Raw genomic sequence first — 14,462 nt, 5'->3', positions numbered from 1 at the left:
CAGCCCCTGCTGGGGCAGCCCTGCCTGCCCACACTGACCCCATTGCTGCCCCACAGCTGCTGCTGCTGGGCTGGAGCCCCCTCATGCACTGCTTAATTACTCATTAACATGAGTTAATTGGCCGTGGGGAGGGGGTTTGATCTTCTCTAATCTTCAAATCATCTTCTCCAACACTGAGCACATCCAGCAAACCTCAGAGCTGGGATCTGATCCCAGAAATCCCCAAAACCCCCAAATCCCCAGTCCTGGAGTGATCCCCCAGCAGGAAATGGGGGATTCTGTCCCTGTGCCCAGGTGAGAGCCCACCTGCCCTGGGCACTCCAACAGCACAAGGACCTGGGGCTGCTGGACAGAGCCCAGAGGAGCCACCAAAGCTGCTCCAGGGCTGGAGCCAGGCTGGGAGAGCTGGGGGTGCTCACCTGGAGAGGAGAAGGAGCCAGGGAGAGCTCAGAGCCCCTGGCAGGGCCTGAAGGGGCTCCAGGAGAGCTGCAGAGGGACTGGGGACAAGGCCTGGAGGGACAGGAGCCAGGGAATGGCTCCCAGTGCCACAGGGCAGGGCTGGATGGGATCTTGGGAATGAGGAATTGTGCCCTGGCAGGGTGGGCAGGCCCTGGCACAGGGTGCCCATGATGCCTCAGGTTTGGCTTTTCTATTTTTCACATTCTGTGCTGCTTTAGTGTGGGGGTCTGGATTTCACATCAGGGCATGGGGAGCTCTGTGCACAGAGTGGGGAGACAAAACAATTCCTGCTCCAGCTGGGGACCAAGGACAAATGATCCAAATCTCAGCCCCAAGAGCACAAACAGAAGAGAGAAAAACAAGGGTGGGACTGCAGGGGCTAAAGCTGGAATGGACCATGAACTGCAAGATGCAAATGGAGCAGATCACAGTGACAGAGCCCGGGACTGGGTGTCCATTTGGGGACCATTTGGGTTCATCTTGGGTTCATTTTGGGACCATTTGGGTTCATCTTGGGTGCAGCCCTGGCTGGGCTCTTGTGCTGCCCAAGGTGGATCCATGCAGGAGATCCTTTCAATAAATCCCTGCTTTACTCTTTAGCTCTGGCCAGCCTCTGTTCCAGCTCAGCCTTCCCAAGGCATCACCCAGAGCAGCTGGGGCTGCCCCAGATCCCTGGCAGTGCCCAAGGCCAGGCTGGACACTGGGACACCCTGGCACAGTGGGAGTTGCCAGGGGTGGCCCTGGATGGGCTCTGAGGTCCCTTCCAAAGGCACCCAGATGATTTTTGTTGCTGCAGGGGATCACCTGTGGAGCCCCCCAGGCTCTCCCTGTGCCCAGCCCTGTCCCCAGGCACCCTCAGCAGAGGGAAGAGGCTGCTCCAGGGCCCTTTGGAGCAGGAGCAGCTCAGCCCTGGTGTGGTGGTGTTTGCAGGGGTCCCAGGATGAGGGAAGAGGATCTGACTCCATGTTTCAGGAGGCTGATTTATTTTTTTTATGATATATATTATATTAAAACCATACTAAAAGAATAGAAGAAAGGATTTCATCAGTAGGCTGGCTAAGGATAGAAAAGGAAAGAATGATAACAAAGGCTTGTGACTGACCAGAGAGTCTGAGACAGCTGGGCTGTGATTGGCCATTGATTAGAAACAACCACATGGGACCAATCCCAGATGCACCTGTTGCATTCCACAGCAGCAGATAATCAATGTTTACATTTTGTTCCTGTTGCATCCCACAGCAGCAGATAACCATTGGGTACATTTTGTTCCTGAGGCCTCTCAGCTTCTCAGGAGGAAAAAGATCCTAAGGAAAGGATTTCCATGAAACGTGTCTGTGAGAGCCCTGGCACTGCTGCAGCCGTGGTGGCCCAGCAGGGGCCCTGGCAGGAGTTTGGAATGGGGATCCTGGAGCAGGGAGGCCCCAGCCCATGCTGGCAGCAGAGCAGCTCTGCAGTCTGGCAGCAGGGAGAGCTGGAGGGGACTCTGTGCTCTTGGAAGGGCTCCATCCATCCCTCCCTGCTGCAGGGAGCCCTGGGCCATGCTGCCCCTGCTCAGGCCTGTCCCTCTGCAGGGTTTGGGGCTGTCCCCATGGGCTGCTCCTGCTGGGAGGAGGGCCCTGGGCTGTGCCAGGGCTGCCCCAGAGCCCTCCTGCAGCCCCTGAGGGCTGGGTTGGAGCCTCTGTGCTCCTGGAGCACCTCTGAGCCTCTTCTGTGCCAGGGGCTGGAGAGATTGCAGGGAGGGATTGATCCTAGGGAAGCAAAGAATGTGCCAGGTCCTGCAGGGCTGTGCCCACATCCCTGTCCTGGGGCTGTGCCCACATCCCTGTCCTGGGACTGTGCCCACATCCCTGTCCTGGAGCTGTGCCCACATCCCTGTCCTGGGGCTGTGCCCACATCCCTGTCCTGGGGCTGTGCCCACATCCCTGTTCTGTTTGTGCCCATATCCCTATCCTGGGGCTGTGCCCACATCCCTGTCCTGTCCTGTTTGTGCCCATATCCCTGTCCTGGGGCTGTGCCCACATCCCTGTCCTGGCTGTGCCCACATCCCTGTCCTGGGACTGTGCCCATATCCCTGTCCTGGGGCTGTGCCCATATCCCTGCCCTGTTTGTGCCCACATCCCTGTCCTGGCTGTGCCCATATCCCTGTCCTGGGGCTGTGCCCACATCCCTGTCCTGGGGCTGTGCCCATATCCCTGCCCTGTTTGTGCCCACATCCCTGTCCTGGCTGTGCCCATATCCCTGTCCTGGGACTGTACCCACATCCCTGTCCTGGCTGTGCCCACACCCCTGTCCTGGCTGTGCCCACACCCCTGTCCTGGCTGTGCCCATATCCCTGTCCTGGGGCTGTGCCCACATCCCTGTCCTGGCTGTGCCCACATCCCTGTCCTGGAGTTGTGCCCACATCCCTGTCCTGTTTGTGCCCACACCCCTGTCCTGTTTGTGCCCATATCCCTGTCCTGGCTGTGCCCATATCCCTGTCCTGGGGCTGTGCCCACATCCCTGTCCTGTTTGTGCCCATATCCCTGCCCTGGCTGTGCCCATATCCCTGTCCTGTTTGTGCCCATATCCCTGCCCTGGGGCTGTACCCACATCCCTGTCCTGTCCTAGGGCTGTGCCCATATCCCTGCCCTGGCTGTGCCCACATCCTTATCCATGCCTGGCTATGCCCATGTCCTGGTTTATGGCAAATTTGGGAGAAAACCTCCCAAGGGGTCCCTCCAGTAAGCAAACCCACACGGCCTCTCCCCACAACCGGTTCAGGAAGGATTCCTCAGAGAGAAGTGGAAAGAACCTGTTTATTTACCAGGCACAGCACCCCCAGCACACAGAATGAACAATACCAGGTGACACCACTCTGTCACCGCTCTGAAATGATGACAAATCCAGAAAGTCTCTCCTGGGGGTGGTCGCTCTGTTCTCAGTCCCTCCTGTGCTGGGGCAGCTGCTGCAGCCACAAGGTGCAAACTCTCGGTGTTTCCCAGGTCCCAGTCCGGAGCAGGTTTGAGTAGGTCCAAAAATGGGAAAGGAGAAACAGGCCAGGAAAAATTCAGACTGCTCAGCTAAACTAACTAATGAGCAGGAGCAAAAAGCAAGAGCAAAGCAGGAGCAAGAGCAAAGCGAAAAGCAAAGCAAAAAGCAAAAGCAGCACCCATGTACTGCCCTGTCTGTGTGTCCCGCCAGCCGTGGGGGAGCGGCTGAGAGCAAAACCAAAACAAAACATTCGCTCTGCAGAGCCAGTCTTGAAGGCACAGAACATGATATCCAGCATGAACAGAACACAGGAATGGGGATACAAGCATCATAATGTCACCCTAGGACAAGTATTCACGTTAATATTTGTGAAAAGCCAATGATAAACAGGAAAATTGATACAGCCTAACTTTGTGACATCACAGATACAATATTAATGTGAATATTTGCTCAAAGCCCGTGCTAAGCAGCCTTTTCCCAGCACTGACACTGTCCTTCCCTGTGTGCAGGGAGATCCTGCAGGAGATCCAGCGGCTGCGGCTGGAGCACGAGCAGGCCTCGCAGCCCACGCCCGAGAAGGCGCAGCAGAACCCCACGCTGCTGGCCGAGCTGCGCCTGCTGCGGTAACGCACGGCCAGAGAGGGGCTGGGGTATTGGGGTATTGGGGTATTGGGGTATTGGGGTGCTGGGGGGCTGGGATAGCAGGGTACTGGGGTGCTGGGGGGCTGGGGTATTGGGGGGCTGGGGTACTGGGAGAGCAGGGTACTGGGGTACTGGAGTACTGGGATACTGGAATAGCAGGATACTGGGGTACTGGGATAGCAGGATACTGGGATAGCAGGATACTGGGGTACTGGGATACTGGGATAGCAGGATACTGGGGTACTGGGGTACCGGAATGGGCTACCAGGATAGTGGGATACTGGGATACTGGGATAGCAGGGTACTGGGGTACTGGGATACTGGGGTAGCAGGACACTGGCATGGTGGGGTACTGGGATACTGGGAGACAGGGATACCAGGGTACTGGGATACTGGGATAGCAGGACACTGGGGTACTGGTGTACTGGAATGGGCTACCAGGATAGTGGGGTACTGGGGTACTAGGATACTGGGATACTGGAATAGCAGGGTACAGGGATACTGGGGTACTGGGATAGAGGGATACTGGGATAGCAGGATAATGGGGTACTGGGGTACTGGGATAGAGGGATAGCAGCATAGTGGGGTACTGGGATAGTGGGATAGCAGGATGCTGGGATAGAGGGATAGCAGGATGCTGGGATACTGGGATAGCGGGATACGGGGTTAGCAGGATAGCAGGGTACTGGGGTACTGGGATACAGGGGTAGGCTACAGGGATACTGGGATGGGCTACTGGGATACTGGGATGGGCTACCAGGATACAAGGATGGGATACTGGGATGCCGGGCTACTGGGGTACTGGGATGGGTTACTGGGATACCAGGATACTGGGCTGGGCTACTGGGCTACCAGGCTACTGGGATCCTGGGCTAGTGGGGCACCAGGATGGGCTACTGGGATACCAGGATACTGGGATACTGGGATGGGCTATTGGGGTACTGGGATGGGCTGCCAGGCTACCAGGCTTGGCTGCGGGGCTGGGCCATCTCCCACTCGGGGCCGGTGCAACCCCTTGAGCTCCTTGGGGTTCAGAGGTCGATACAAACCTCCCTGCCATGGTGGGACAGCCCAGGGAGGAGCTTGGGCACCAGGGATGGGCTGCTGGGACTGGGCATGGTGGGGGTGATTGTCTGGGAAACGCCTTTACTGCCCTGGGAAACACCTTTACCCCTCTGAGAAACACCTTTACCCCTCTGAGAAACACCTTCACTGTCCTGGGAAACACCTTCACTGTCCTGGGAAACACCTTCACTGTCCTGGGAAACACCTTTACTGTCCTGGGAAACACCTTCACTGTCCTGGGAAACACCTTCACTGTCCTGGGAAACACCTTCACTGCCCTGGGAAACACCTTTACTGCCCTGAGAGACACCTTCACTGCCCTGGGAAACACCTTTACTGCCCTGGGAAACACCTTTACTGCCCTGGGAAACACCTTCACTGCCCTGGGAAACACCTTTACCCCCTGGGAAACACCTTTATTGTCCTGGGAAACACCTTTACTATCCTGGGAAACACCTTTAGTGCCCTGGGAAACACCTTTACTATCCTGGGAAACACCTTTACTATCCTGGGAAACACCTTCACTGCCCTGGGAAACACCTTTACCCCCTGAGAAACACCTTCACTGCCCTGAGAAACACCTTCACTGCCCTGGGAAACACCTTCACTGCCCTGGGAAACACCTTTACTGTCCTGGGAAACACCTTTACCCCCTGAGAAACACCTTCACTGCCCTGAGAAACACCTTCACTGCCCTGGGAAACACCTTCACTGCCCTGGGAAACACCTTTACCCCCTGAGAAACACCTTTACTGCCCTGAGAGACACCTTCACTGCCCTGGGAAACACCTTCACTGCCCTGGGAAACACCTTCACTGTCCTGGGAAACACCTTTACCCCTCTGAGAAACACCTTCACTGTCCTGGGAAACACCTTTACCCCCTGGGAAACACCTTTACTGTCCTGGGAAACACCTTCACTGTCCTGGGAAACACCTTTACTCCCATGCTTACTCCTCTGTGAAAACACCTTTACTCCTCTGAGAAAACACCTTTACTCTTTGAGAAAACACCTTTACACCCCCAAGAAAACACCTTTACTCCTCTGAGAAAACACCTTTACTCCCCTGTGCAAAGTAGGCATTTTACCACAATTATATTAGTTATTTCCCCAAGCTTTATCAACAACAGAAATAAAAGCCCAGATCTTTACAACAAAGTTACTTTAACATTACACATATAAAATTTATTTTAATAATCTATTTAAAATTTAATAATAATTTATTTAAAATTTTCATGAAAAGACAATATTATAATGCATAATAGTAGTTGTTATTATTATTATTAGATACCTCTATTAGTTATTTCCCTAAGCTTAATTAACAACAGAAAAAACCCCCATATTTTTATGACAAAGTTACTTTACACATGTAAAATTTATTTTAATACTTTATTTAAAATTTAATAATAATTTATTTAAAATTTATTTTATTTTGTGAAAAGCCAATATTATAATGTATAATCATAATTATTATTATTATTATTATTAGATACTTCTATTGGTTATTTCCCTAAGCTTAATTAACAATAGAAAAAAACCCCATACCTTTATGACAAAGTTACTTTAACACTACACATATAATATTTCTTTTAATAATTTATTTTAAATTTAATAATAATTTTTTAAATTTTATTTTAATATTTGCAAAAAGCCAGTATTAAAATGTATAATAATTATCATAATTATTTATTATAATTACTTATTATTATAATTAATTAGTATAATGTGTATATATATAATGTAAGCCAATATTATAATGTAGTATTATAATGTAGTATTATTATTATAATTAATTATTATAATGTATATATTTGTAAGCCAATATTATAATGTACAATAATTATTATAAATATTTATTATAATTATAATTAATTATAATAATGTATATATAATGTAAGCCAATATTATAATGCATTATATTTATTACTATGATAATTAATTATAATAATGTATGTATAATGTTAGCCAATATTATAATGTATAATAATTATAATGTATTATTATAAATTTTATTATTATTATAATTGATTATAATAATGTATGTATAATGTAAGCCAATATTATAATGTATAATAACAATAATAATTATTATTATCTACTTAGATGAGATAACATCCAACAAACACATGAAAAAACCACTTACTACAAACACACCAACCATCAACACTCACTGCCTGAAGCCAGCGTGGGCCAGAGCCAAAATTGAAAGTAATAATTAAAAAACCCCTAAAACCACAACCAAGGAATGCACACACCCTAAAAAACAGAGCCAAAGGGAAACCACACTAAACAGCTCTTAAAGAGGTAAAGTAGCTTAAGGAAAAAATGATGTTTGCTGTACATGAGAGTCTGTGAATAATAATAATAATAGTAGTACTAGGAGTAGCAATAATAATAATAATAATAATAATAATAATAATAATAATAATAATAATAATAATCATCCAGTGTTTTCTGTCCTTTAAAGAACAACTCCTGTACAAATTCCCAGGGTGGATTATCCACATTGTGCCAGTGCCAGAGAAACCCTCAGGGTGGTTAATATTTGTTACATTAAATATATTTATATTTATATTTATATTTATATTTATATTTATATTTATATTTATATTTATATTTATATTTATATATGGAATATGTTACTATTCCAGAGTTTTCTGTCCTTTGAAGAACTCTTTTTGTGGATTGTCCACAGTGTGCCAGTGCCAGCATACAGGGTGGTTAAAAAATGTTATATTAAATATAATAATAATAATAATAATAATAATAATAATAATAATAATAATAATAATAATAATAATAATAATAATAATAATAATAAACATTCCAGAGTTTTCTATCCTTTAAAGAACTCTTTTTGGGGCTTACCCCCAGTGTGCCAGTGCCAGCCCCAGGGCACTCAGAGCCTCCAGGAGGTGACATTCTGCCCGGGCTGGGCCATCCTGGTGTCCCCAGAGTGTGACACAGGGCTGTGACATCCTGGTGTCCCCACACTGGGACACAGGGCTGGGCCATCCTGGTGTCCCCAGGGTGTGACACAGGGCTGGGCCATCCTGGTGTCCCCAGGGTGTCACACAGGGCTGATCCTGGTGTCCCCACACTGTGACACAGGGCTGGGCCATCCTGGTGTCCCCACACTGTGACACAGAGCTGGGCCATCCTGGTGTCCCCACACTGTGACACAGGGCTGGGCCATCCTGGTGTCCCCAGGGTGTGACACAGGGCTGGGCCATCCTGGTGTCCCTGCAGTGTGACACAGGGCTGGGCCATCCTGGTGTCCCCAGGGTGTGACACAGAGCTGGGCCATCCTGGTGTCCCCACACTGTGACACAGGGCTGGGCCATCCTGGTGTCCCCAGGGTGTGACACAGAGCTGGGCCATCCTGGTGTCCCCACACTGTGACACAGGGCTGGGCCATCCTGGTGTCCCCAGGGTGTGACACAGGGCTGGGCCATCCTGGTGTCCCCACACTGTGACACAGGGCTGGGCCATCCTGGTGTCCCCACACTGTGACACAGAGCTGGGCCATCCTGGTGTCCCTGCAGTGTCACACAGGGCTGGGCCATCCTGGTGTCCCCACACTGTGACACAGGGCTGGGCCATCCTGGTGTCCCCAGAGTGTGACACAGGGCTGGGCCATCCTGGTGTCCCCAGGGTGTCACACAGGGCTGTGACATCCTGGTGTCCCCACACTGTGACACAGGGCTGGGCCATCCTGGTGTCCCCAGGGTGTGACACAGAGCTGATCCTGGTGTCCCCAGGGTGTCACACAGGGCTGTGACATCCTGGTGTCCCCACACTGTCACACAGGGCTGGGCCATCCTGGTGTCCCCAGTGTCACTGCACCTGGGGCCATTGCTCACTGTGTGTGGCACAAAGCTGAGCCTGGCTAAGCCTGCCTTTGAGCTGCTCTTTATTACTCACCGCTTTCCTTTTTTAAACCAAGCCCAGGCCCAGTCCCAGCTCCTGAAATAGCTGCAGAAATTCCTGCAGCCAGGGAGGGAAGGGAAGGGAAGGTCACTGCTGTCACCTCCTGCTGTCACCTGCCTGTGCTGCAGGGGACACATCCTGGCTGCTGTGGCACTGCAGAGAGCTCTGTGTCCCCCCTCACTCCTTGGGAAAACTGCCAATCACTTGTTTTTAGATTTTTTTAATGAATATTTAATTAATTAATTTTAAATGAATTTTAAATTTATTTTCAATTAATTTTAAATTTATTTTCAATTTATTTTCAATTTTATTTTAAATTTATTTTAATTAAATTTTAAATTTATTTTAAATTAGTTTAAATTTTATTTTAAATTTTATTTTAAATAATGTTAAATTTATTTTAAATTTATTTTAAATTTATTTTAAATTTTATTTTAAATTTTATTTTAAATTTTATTTTAAATAATGTTAAATTTATTTTAAATTTATTTAAAATTTATTTTAAGTTTTATTTTAAATTAATTTTATTGTAATTTAATAATTTTAAATTAATTTTAAAATAATTTTAATTTATTAATATTAAATAATTACTATTTAATTTAATATTAATAAATAATTCACAATTAATTATTTATTTACTAGTTAATAATTTAATATTAATAATTAATTACTATTTAATTTATTAGTAATAAAATTGCTATAAAAATAGCAATATAATTAGAATAATAAAAATTTGGACAATTTGGATTAGGACAATATGAGACAATAAAAACAAAGAGTTACAGACAGCCCAGGTACCTTTTCTGGGCAAAATAAGCCCAAATAAGGACCCACATTAACAGAGGATTAACCCTTAAAAGCAACAGCCTGTTGCATATTCATACACCTCATCCATGATGCATAAATTCCATTCCCTTTCTTTAAAAAATGTATCTGACATCGCATCGTTTCTATTTTAACATTATGTTATAAACTAAAACTATATTTAACACACTACTTAAAAAAATGAATACAGCATAACTTTCTAACATAGCACATATAATATTCATTTGAATATTTGCCAAAAGCCAATCATAAAATCCACATTTTTCACAATCCTGCAGCCTTCCCTGCCCTCCCTTTTCCCTCTCTCTGCTCCCAAAAGCTCCTCCTGCTCAGTCTGAGCTCTGCAGGATGCTCACAGACACAAAAAGTGGATTTTTCTCTGCTGCTCCATGGCTGGGGGACAGCAGGGAATTGTCACCTCCAGGTTTTGGTCCTGAGCTTCACTGCAGGTGAAGAGGACAGTGCTGGGACCCAGGGTCAGTGTCACAGAGGAGAATTCCCTCCCTGGCAGCTCTGACACAGCCTGAGTTTGTGTCTCCTCTCTCTCCCGCCCATGGCACAGGCAGAGGAAGGATGAGCTGGAGCAGAGGATGTCAGCCCTGCAGGAGAGCAGGAGAGAGCTGATGGTGCAGCTGGAGGGGCTGATGAAGCTGCTCAAAGTAAGGAACCAAAGGCACAACTGCCTTCCTTCCTTCCTTCCTTCCTTCCTTCCTTCCTTCCTTCCTTCCTTCCTTCCTTCCTTCCTTCCTTCCTTCCTTCCTTCCTTCCTTCCTTCCTTCCTTCCTTCCTTCCTTCCTTCCTTCCTTCCTTCCTTCCTTCCTTCCTTCCTTCCTTCCTTCCTTCCTTCCTTCCTTCCTTCCTTCCTTCCTTCCTTCCTTCCTTCCTTCCTTCCTTCCTTCCTTCCTTCCTTCCTTCCTTCCTTCCTTCCTTCCTTCCTTCCTTCCTTCCTTCCTTCCTTCCTTCCTTCCTTCCTTCCTTCCTTCCTTCCTTCCTTCCTTCCTTCCTTCCTTCCTTCCTTCCTTCCTTCCTTCCTTCCTTCCTTCCTTCCTTCCTTCCTTCCTTCCTTCCTTCCTTCCTTCCTTCCTTCCTTCCTTCCTTCCTTCCTTCCTTCCTTCCTTCCTTCCTTCCTTCCTTCCTTCCTTCCTTCCTTCCTTCCTTCCTTCCTTCCTTCCTTCCTTCCTTCCTTCCTTCCTTCCTTCCTTCCTTCCTTCCTTCCTTCCTTCCTTCCTTCCTTCCTCCCTCCCTCCCTCCCTCCCTCCCTCCCTCCCTCCCTCCCTCCCTCCCTCCCTCCCTCCCTCGGTGCTCTGGGCTCCCTGCTTTGCTGCCACTCCCTAAAAACCCTCCCTGGGTTTGCCAAAAGCCATTTCCATGCCAAAAGCAGGAGTTTGCCAACAACCATTTCCATGCCAGCTCTGTGTGGGGCACAGGGGGTGAAGGTTCCTCCAGGTTTTTGTGGATAAAACTTGCAGAATCTGAGATCTGGAGGGGTTTGAAGGAGTTTGGGTTGATACCTGAGGCTCAGCACTCCCCAGTGTGGTTGGTGTGGGTAAAACCTGCAGAATCTGAGATCTGGGGGGGTTTGAGGGAATTTGGGTTGGGACCTGGGGCTCAGCACTCCCCACTGTGGTTTTTGTGGGTAAAACCTGCAGAACCCCAGATCTGGAGGGGTTTGAAGGAGTTTAGGGTTTGTTCCTGGGGCTCAGCACTCCCCAGTGTCACTGGGAAATAACCAGGGAGCAGGGCAGGGGGTGAGTGAGGGTCCCAGTTGTGGGTTTCTCTGGGTCTGGATTGAAGGCAGGAATTCCAGCCCCTTTCCCCATCCTGAGCAGGAATTCCAGCCCCTGTGCCCATCCTGGGCAGGAATTCCAGCCCCTGTGCCCATCCTGAGCAGGAATTCCAGCCCCTTCCCTCCATCCTGGACAGGAATTCCAGCCCCTGTCCCCATCCTGAGCAGGAATTCCAGCCCCTGTCCCCATCCTGAGCAGGAATTCCAGCCCCTTCCCTCCATCCTGAGCAGGAATTCCAGCCCCTTCCCTCCATCCTGGGCAGGAATTCCAGCCCTTCCCTCCATCCTGAGCAGGAATTTCAGCTCCTGTGCCCATCCTGGGCAGGAATTCCAGCCCCTGTGCCCATCCTGGGCAGGAATTCCAGCCCTTCCCTCCATCCTGAGCAGGAATTCCAGCCCCTGTCCCCATCCTGGGCAGGAATTCCAGCCCTTCCCTCCATCCTGGGCAGGAATTCCAGCCCCTGTGCCCATCCTGGGCAGGAATTCCAGCCCCTGTGCCCATCTTGAGCAGGAATTCCGGCCTCTGTCCCCATCCTGGGCAGGAATTCCAGCCCCTGTCCCCATTCTGTCCCACACCTGAGCACAACACACTGGCCAAGCTTGGGAATTCTGCTTTTCCTGAAGCCACTCACTGGCCAGATTTGGGATTCTGGTTTTTCCTGAAGCCACTCTCTGGCCAGATTTAGAATTGTGTTTTTTCTTGAAGCCAGTGCTTCTGCTCTGTGTTTTTTCCTGCTCAGCCCATTAATGTCTGACTTCTAAAATCACAGAAATCCTGGAATCCCAGCCTGGTTTGGGTGGGAAGAGACCTCAAAACCCACCCAGTGCCACCCCTGCCATGGCAGGGACACCTCCCATTGTCCCAGGAGCTCCCAGCCTGGCCTTGGGCACTGCCAGGGATCCAGGGGCAGCCCCAGCTGTGCCAGGGCCTGCCCACCCTGCCAGGGCACAATTCCTAACTCCCAATATCCCACCCAAATCCACTCTGGAGCCATTCCCTGGCTCCTGTCCCTCTGTCCTTGTCCCCAGTCCCTCTCCAGCTCCTTTTCCCCCTCTGGAGCCCTGCAGATGGAATCTCTTCCAGGAGAGCATCTGCTCTGGAGCTGGGGGAATCCAAAGTGCAGAATTCCCTGCCAATGCAGATTTGCCTGAACATCAGAAATTTGTGCCTGGTTTTCAGTGTCAGCTGGGTTTTCCCCCTTTGTTCTCCTCCCTCAAACCCAGCTACAAATTCAGCTGCAGCAGAACTGCTGGGAATGGGCAAAATTCCAACTCTGCCCCCTGAGCTGTGCCCATCAGAACCTCCTGAGCCCAGCTCTGCTCCCCCAGGGCTGTAAAAACTCCTTAAACAGGGATTTGAAATGCCTTAAACAGGGATTTGAAATGCCTTAAACAGGCACAGCTGGGCCCCTCACAGCCCCTGCTCCACTCTGCTTGGGGATGGGCTCTGTGCCCTGCCTAGATTTTTAATATAAATTATTTATTTTTATTTTTATATTTTTATATTTTTATATTTTGGAAAAGCAAGCTGGAGGTTGAGTTCCTGCTTATTTTTATTTTTATTTTTATTTTTATTTTTATTTTTATTTTTATTTTTTTGTATTTGGAAAAGCAAGCTGGAGGTTGAGTTCCTGCATATATTTATATTTATATTTATATTTATATTTATATTTATATTTATATTTATATTTATATTTATATTTATATTTATATTTATAATTTTTATTATATATATTATATTATACCATATATTATATACTATATACTATATATTATATATAATGTATTATATATTATATATTATATATAATACATTATATATAATGTATTATATATGATATATTATGTATTTCTAGTTTTATTTTTATTTCTTTATTTCCTGCTGTGCTGGCTGGCTGGTGAGGATGCTGTGGGTAAACCCCCCTGCCCTGCACATTTCCTGTGTCTGTGCCTTCCCAAACCTCACTTGGGATTCATTCAGAGCCAAACCAGCCTTCCTTGGCAAGATTTCCCTTCCAGGCCGTTCTGAAGCTCCTGTGCCCCCTGCCAGCGGGCCCTGGCTCAGCATCCCCGATGCAGCAACAGGAACTGAGCAATGACAGCCTCAGGTCATGGAGCCCCTCCAGGCCCTGCAAGGTCCCACTTAGGTCACCCCAAGGAGTTTTCTCTCTCCTTTAAGCTGCCTCCCCTCCCTGTTTGAACCCCCAGCCCAAATTCCCTGCCCTGCCCCAGGCAGCTCCTGGCTCTATTATTTTTTAATTATTTAAAGGGATCTTAATATTTTATTTTATTTTATTTTATTTTATTTTATTTTATTTTATTTATTTTTTATTTTGATTATTTTTAATTATTTTTAAATTATTTTAAAATTATTTTCATTATTTCGAGGTATTTTAATTCATTAATTTATTATTTTATTATTTTATTTTGTTTTATTTTATTGTATTGTATTTTAATTTATTGATTTATTATTTAATTTATTTTTAATTTATTTTTAATTTATTTTTATTTTAATTATTTTTTATTATTTAAAATTTGTTTTTAAATTATTTTCATTATTTCAAGGTATTTTAATTCATTTTCTTTTAATTTATTAATTTATTCTTATTTTATTTTATTTTAAATTTATTCTTTATTTAAATTATTTTTTAATTATTTAAAAATATTTTAAAATTATTTTCATTATTTTAAGGGATTTTAATTATTTTATTTTATTAATTTAGTACTTTATTATTTTATTTAATTTATTTTAGTTTAATTTCTTTTTAATTTTAATTACATTTAA

At 46.8% G+C, this 14,462-nt stretch overlaps 1 protein-coding gene across 7 annotated transcripts in view; it reads left to right on the top strand.

The window, feature by feature from the left end:
• DTNB (dystrobrevin beta) overlaps positions 1–14,462 on the top strand; it is a 158,747-nt gene that overhangs the window by 76,813 nt on the left and 67,472 nt on the right. For all 7 annotated transcript variants that reach the window (XM_077176406.1, XM_077176407.1, XM_077176404.1 and 4 more), the window contains 2 exons: positions 3,939–4,052; positions 10,454–10,550. In XM_077176406.1, the coding sequence (XP_077032521.1) occupies positions 3,939–4,052; positions 10,454–10,550 (211 nt within the window). The remainder of the gene's footprint in view (positions 1–3,938; positions 4,053–10,453; positions 10,551–14,462) is intronic.

The sequence above is a fragment of the Agelaius phoeniceus genome, chromosome 3, assembly GCF_051311805.1.
Source record: "Agelaius phoeniceus isolate bAgePho1 chromosome 3, bAgePho1.hap1, whole genome shotgun sequence".
Lineage (NCBI taxonomy): Eukaryota > Metazoa > Chordata > Aves > Passeriformes > Icteridae > Agelaius > Agelaius phoeniceus.
Note: the sequence above shows the minus strand (reverse complement) of the source record. Positions and strands in the feature narration are given on the sequence as shown.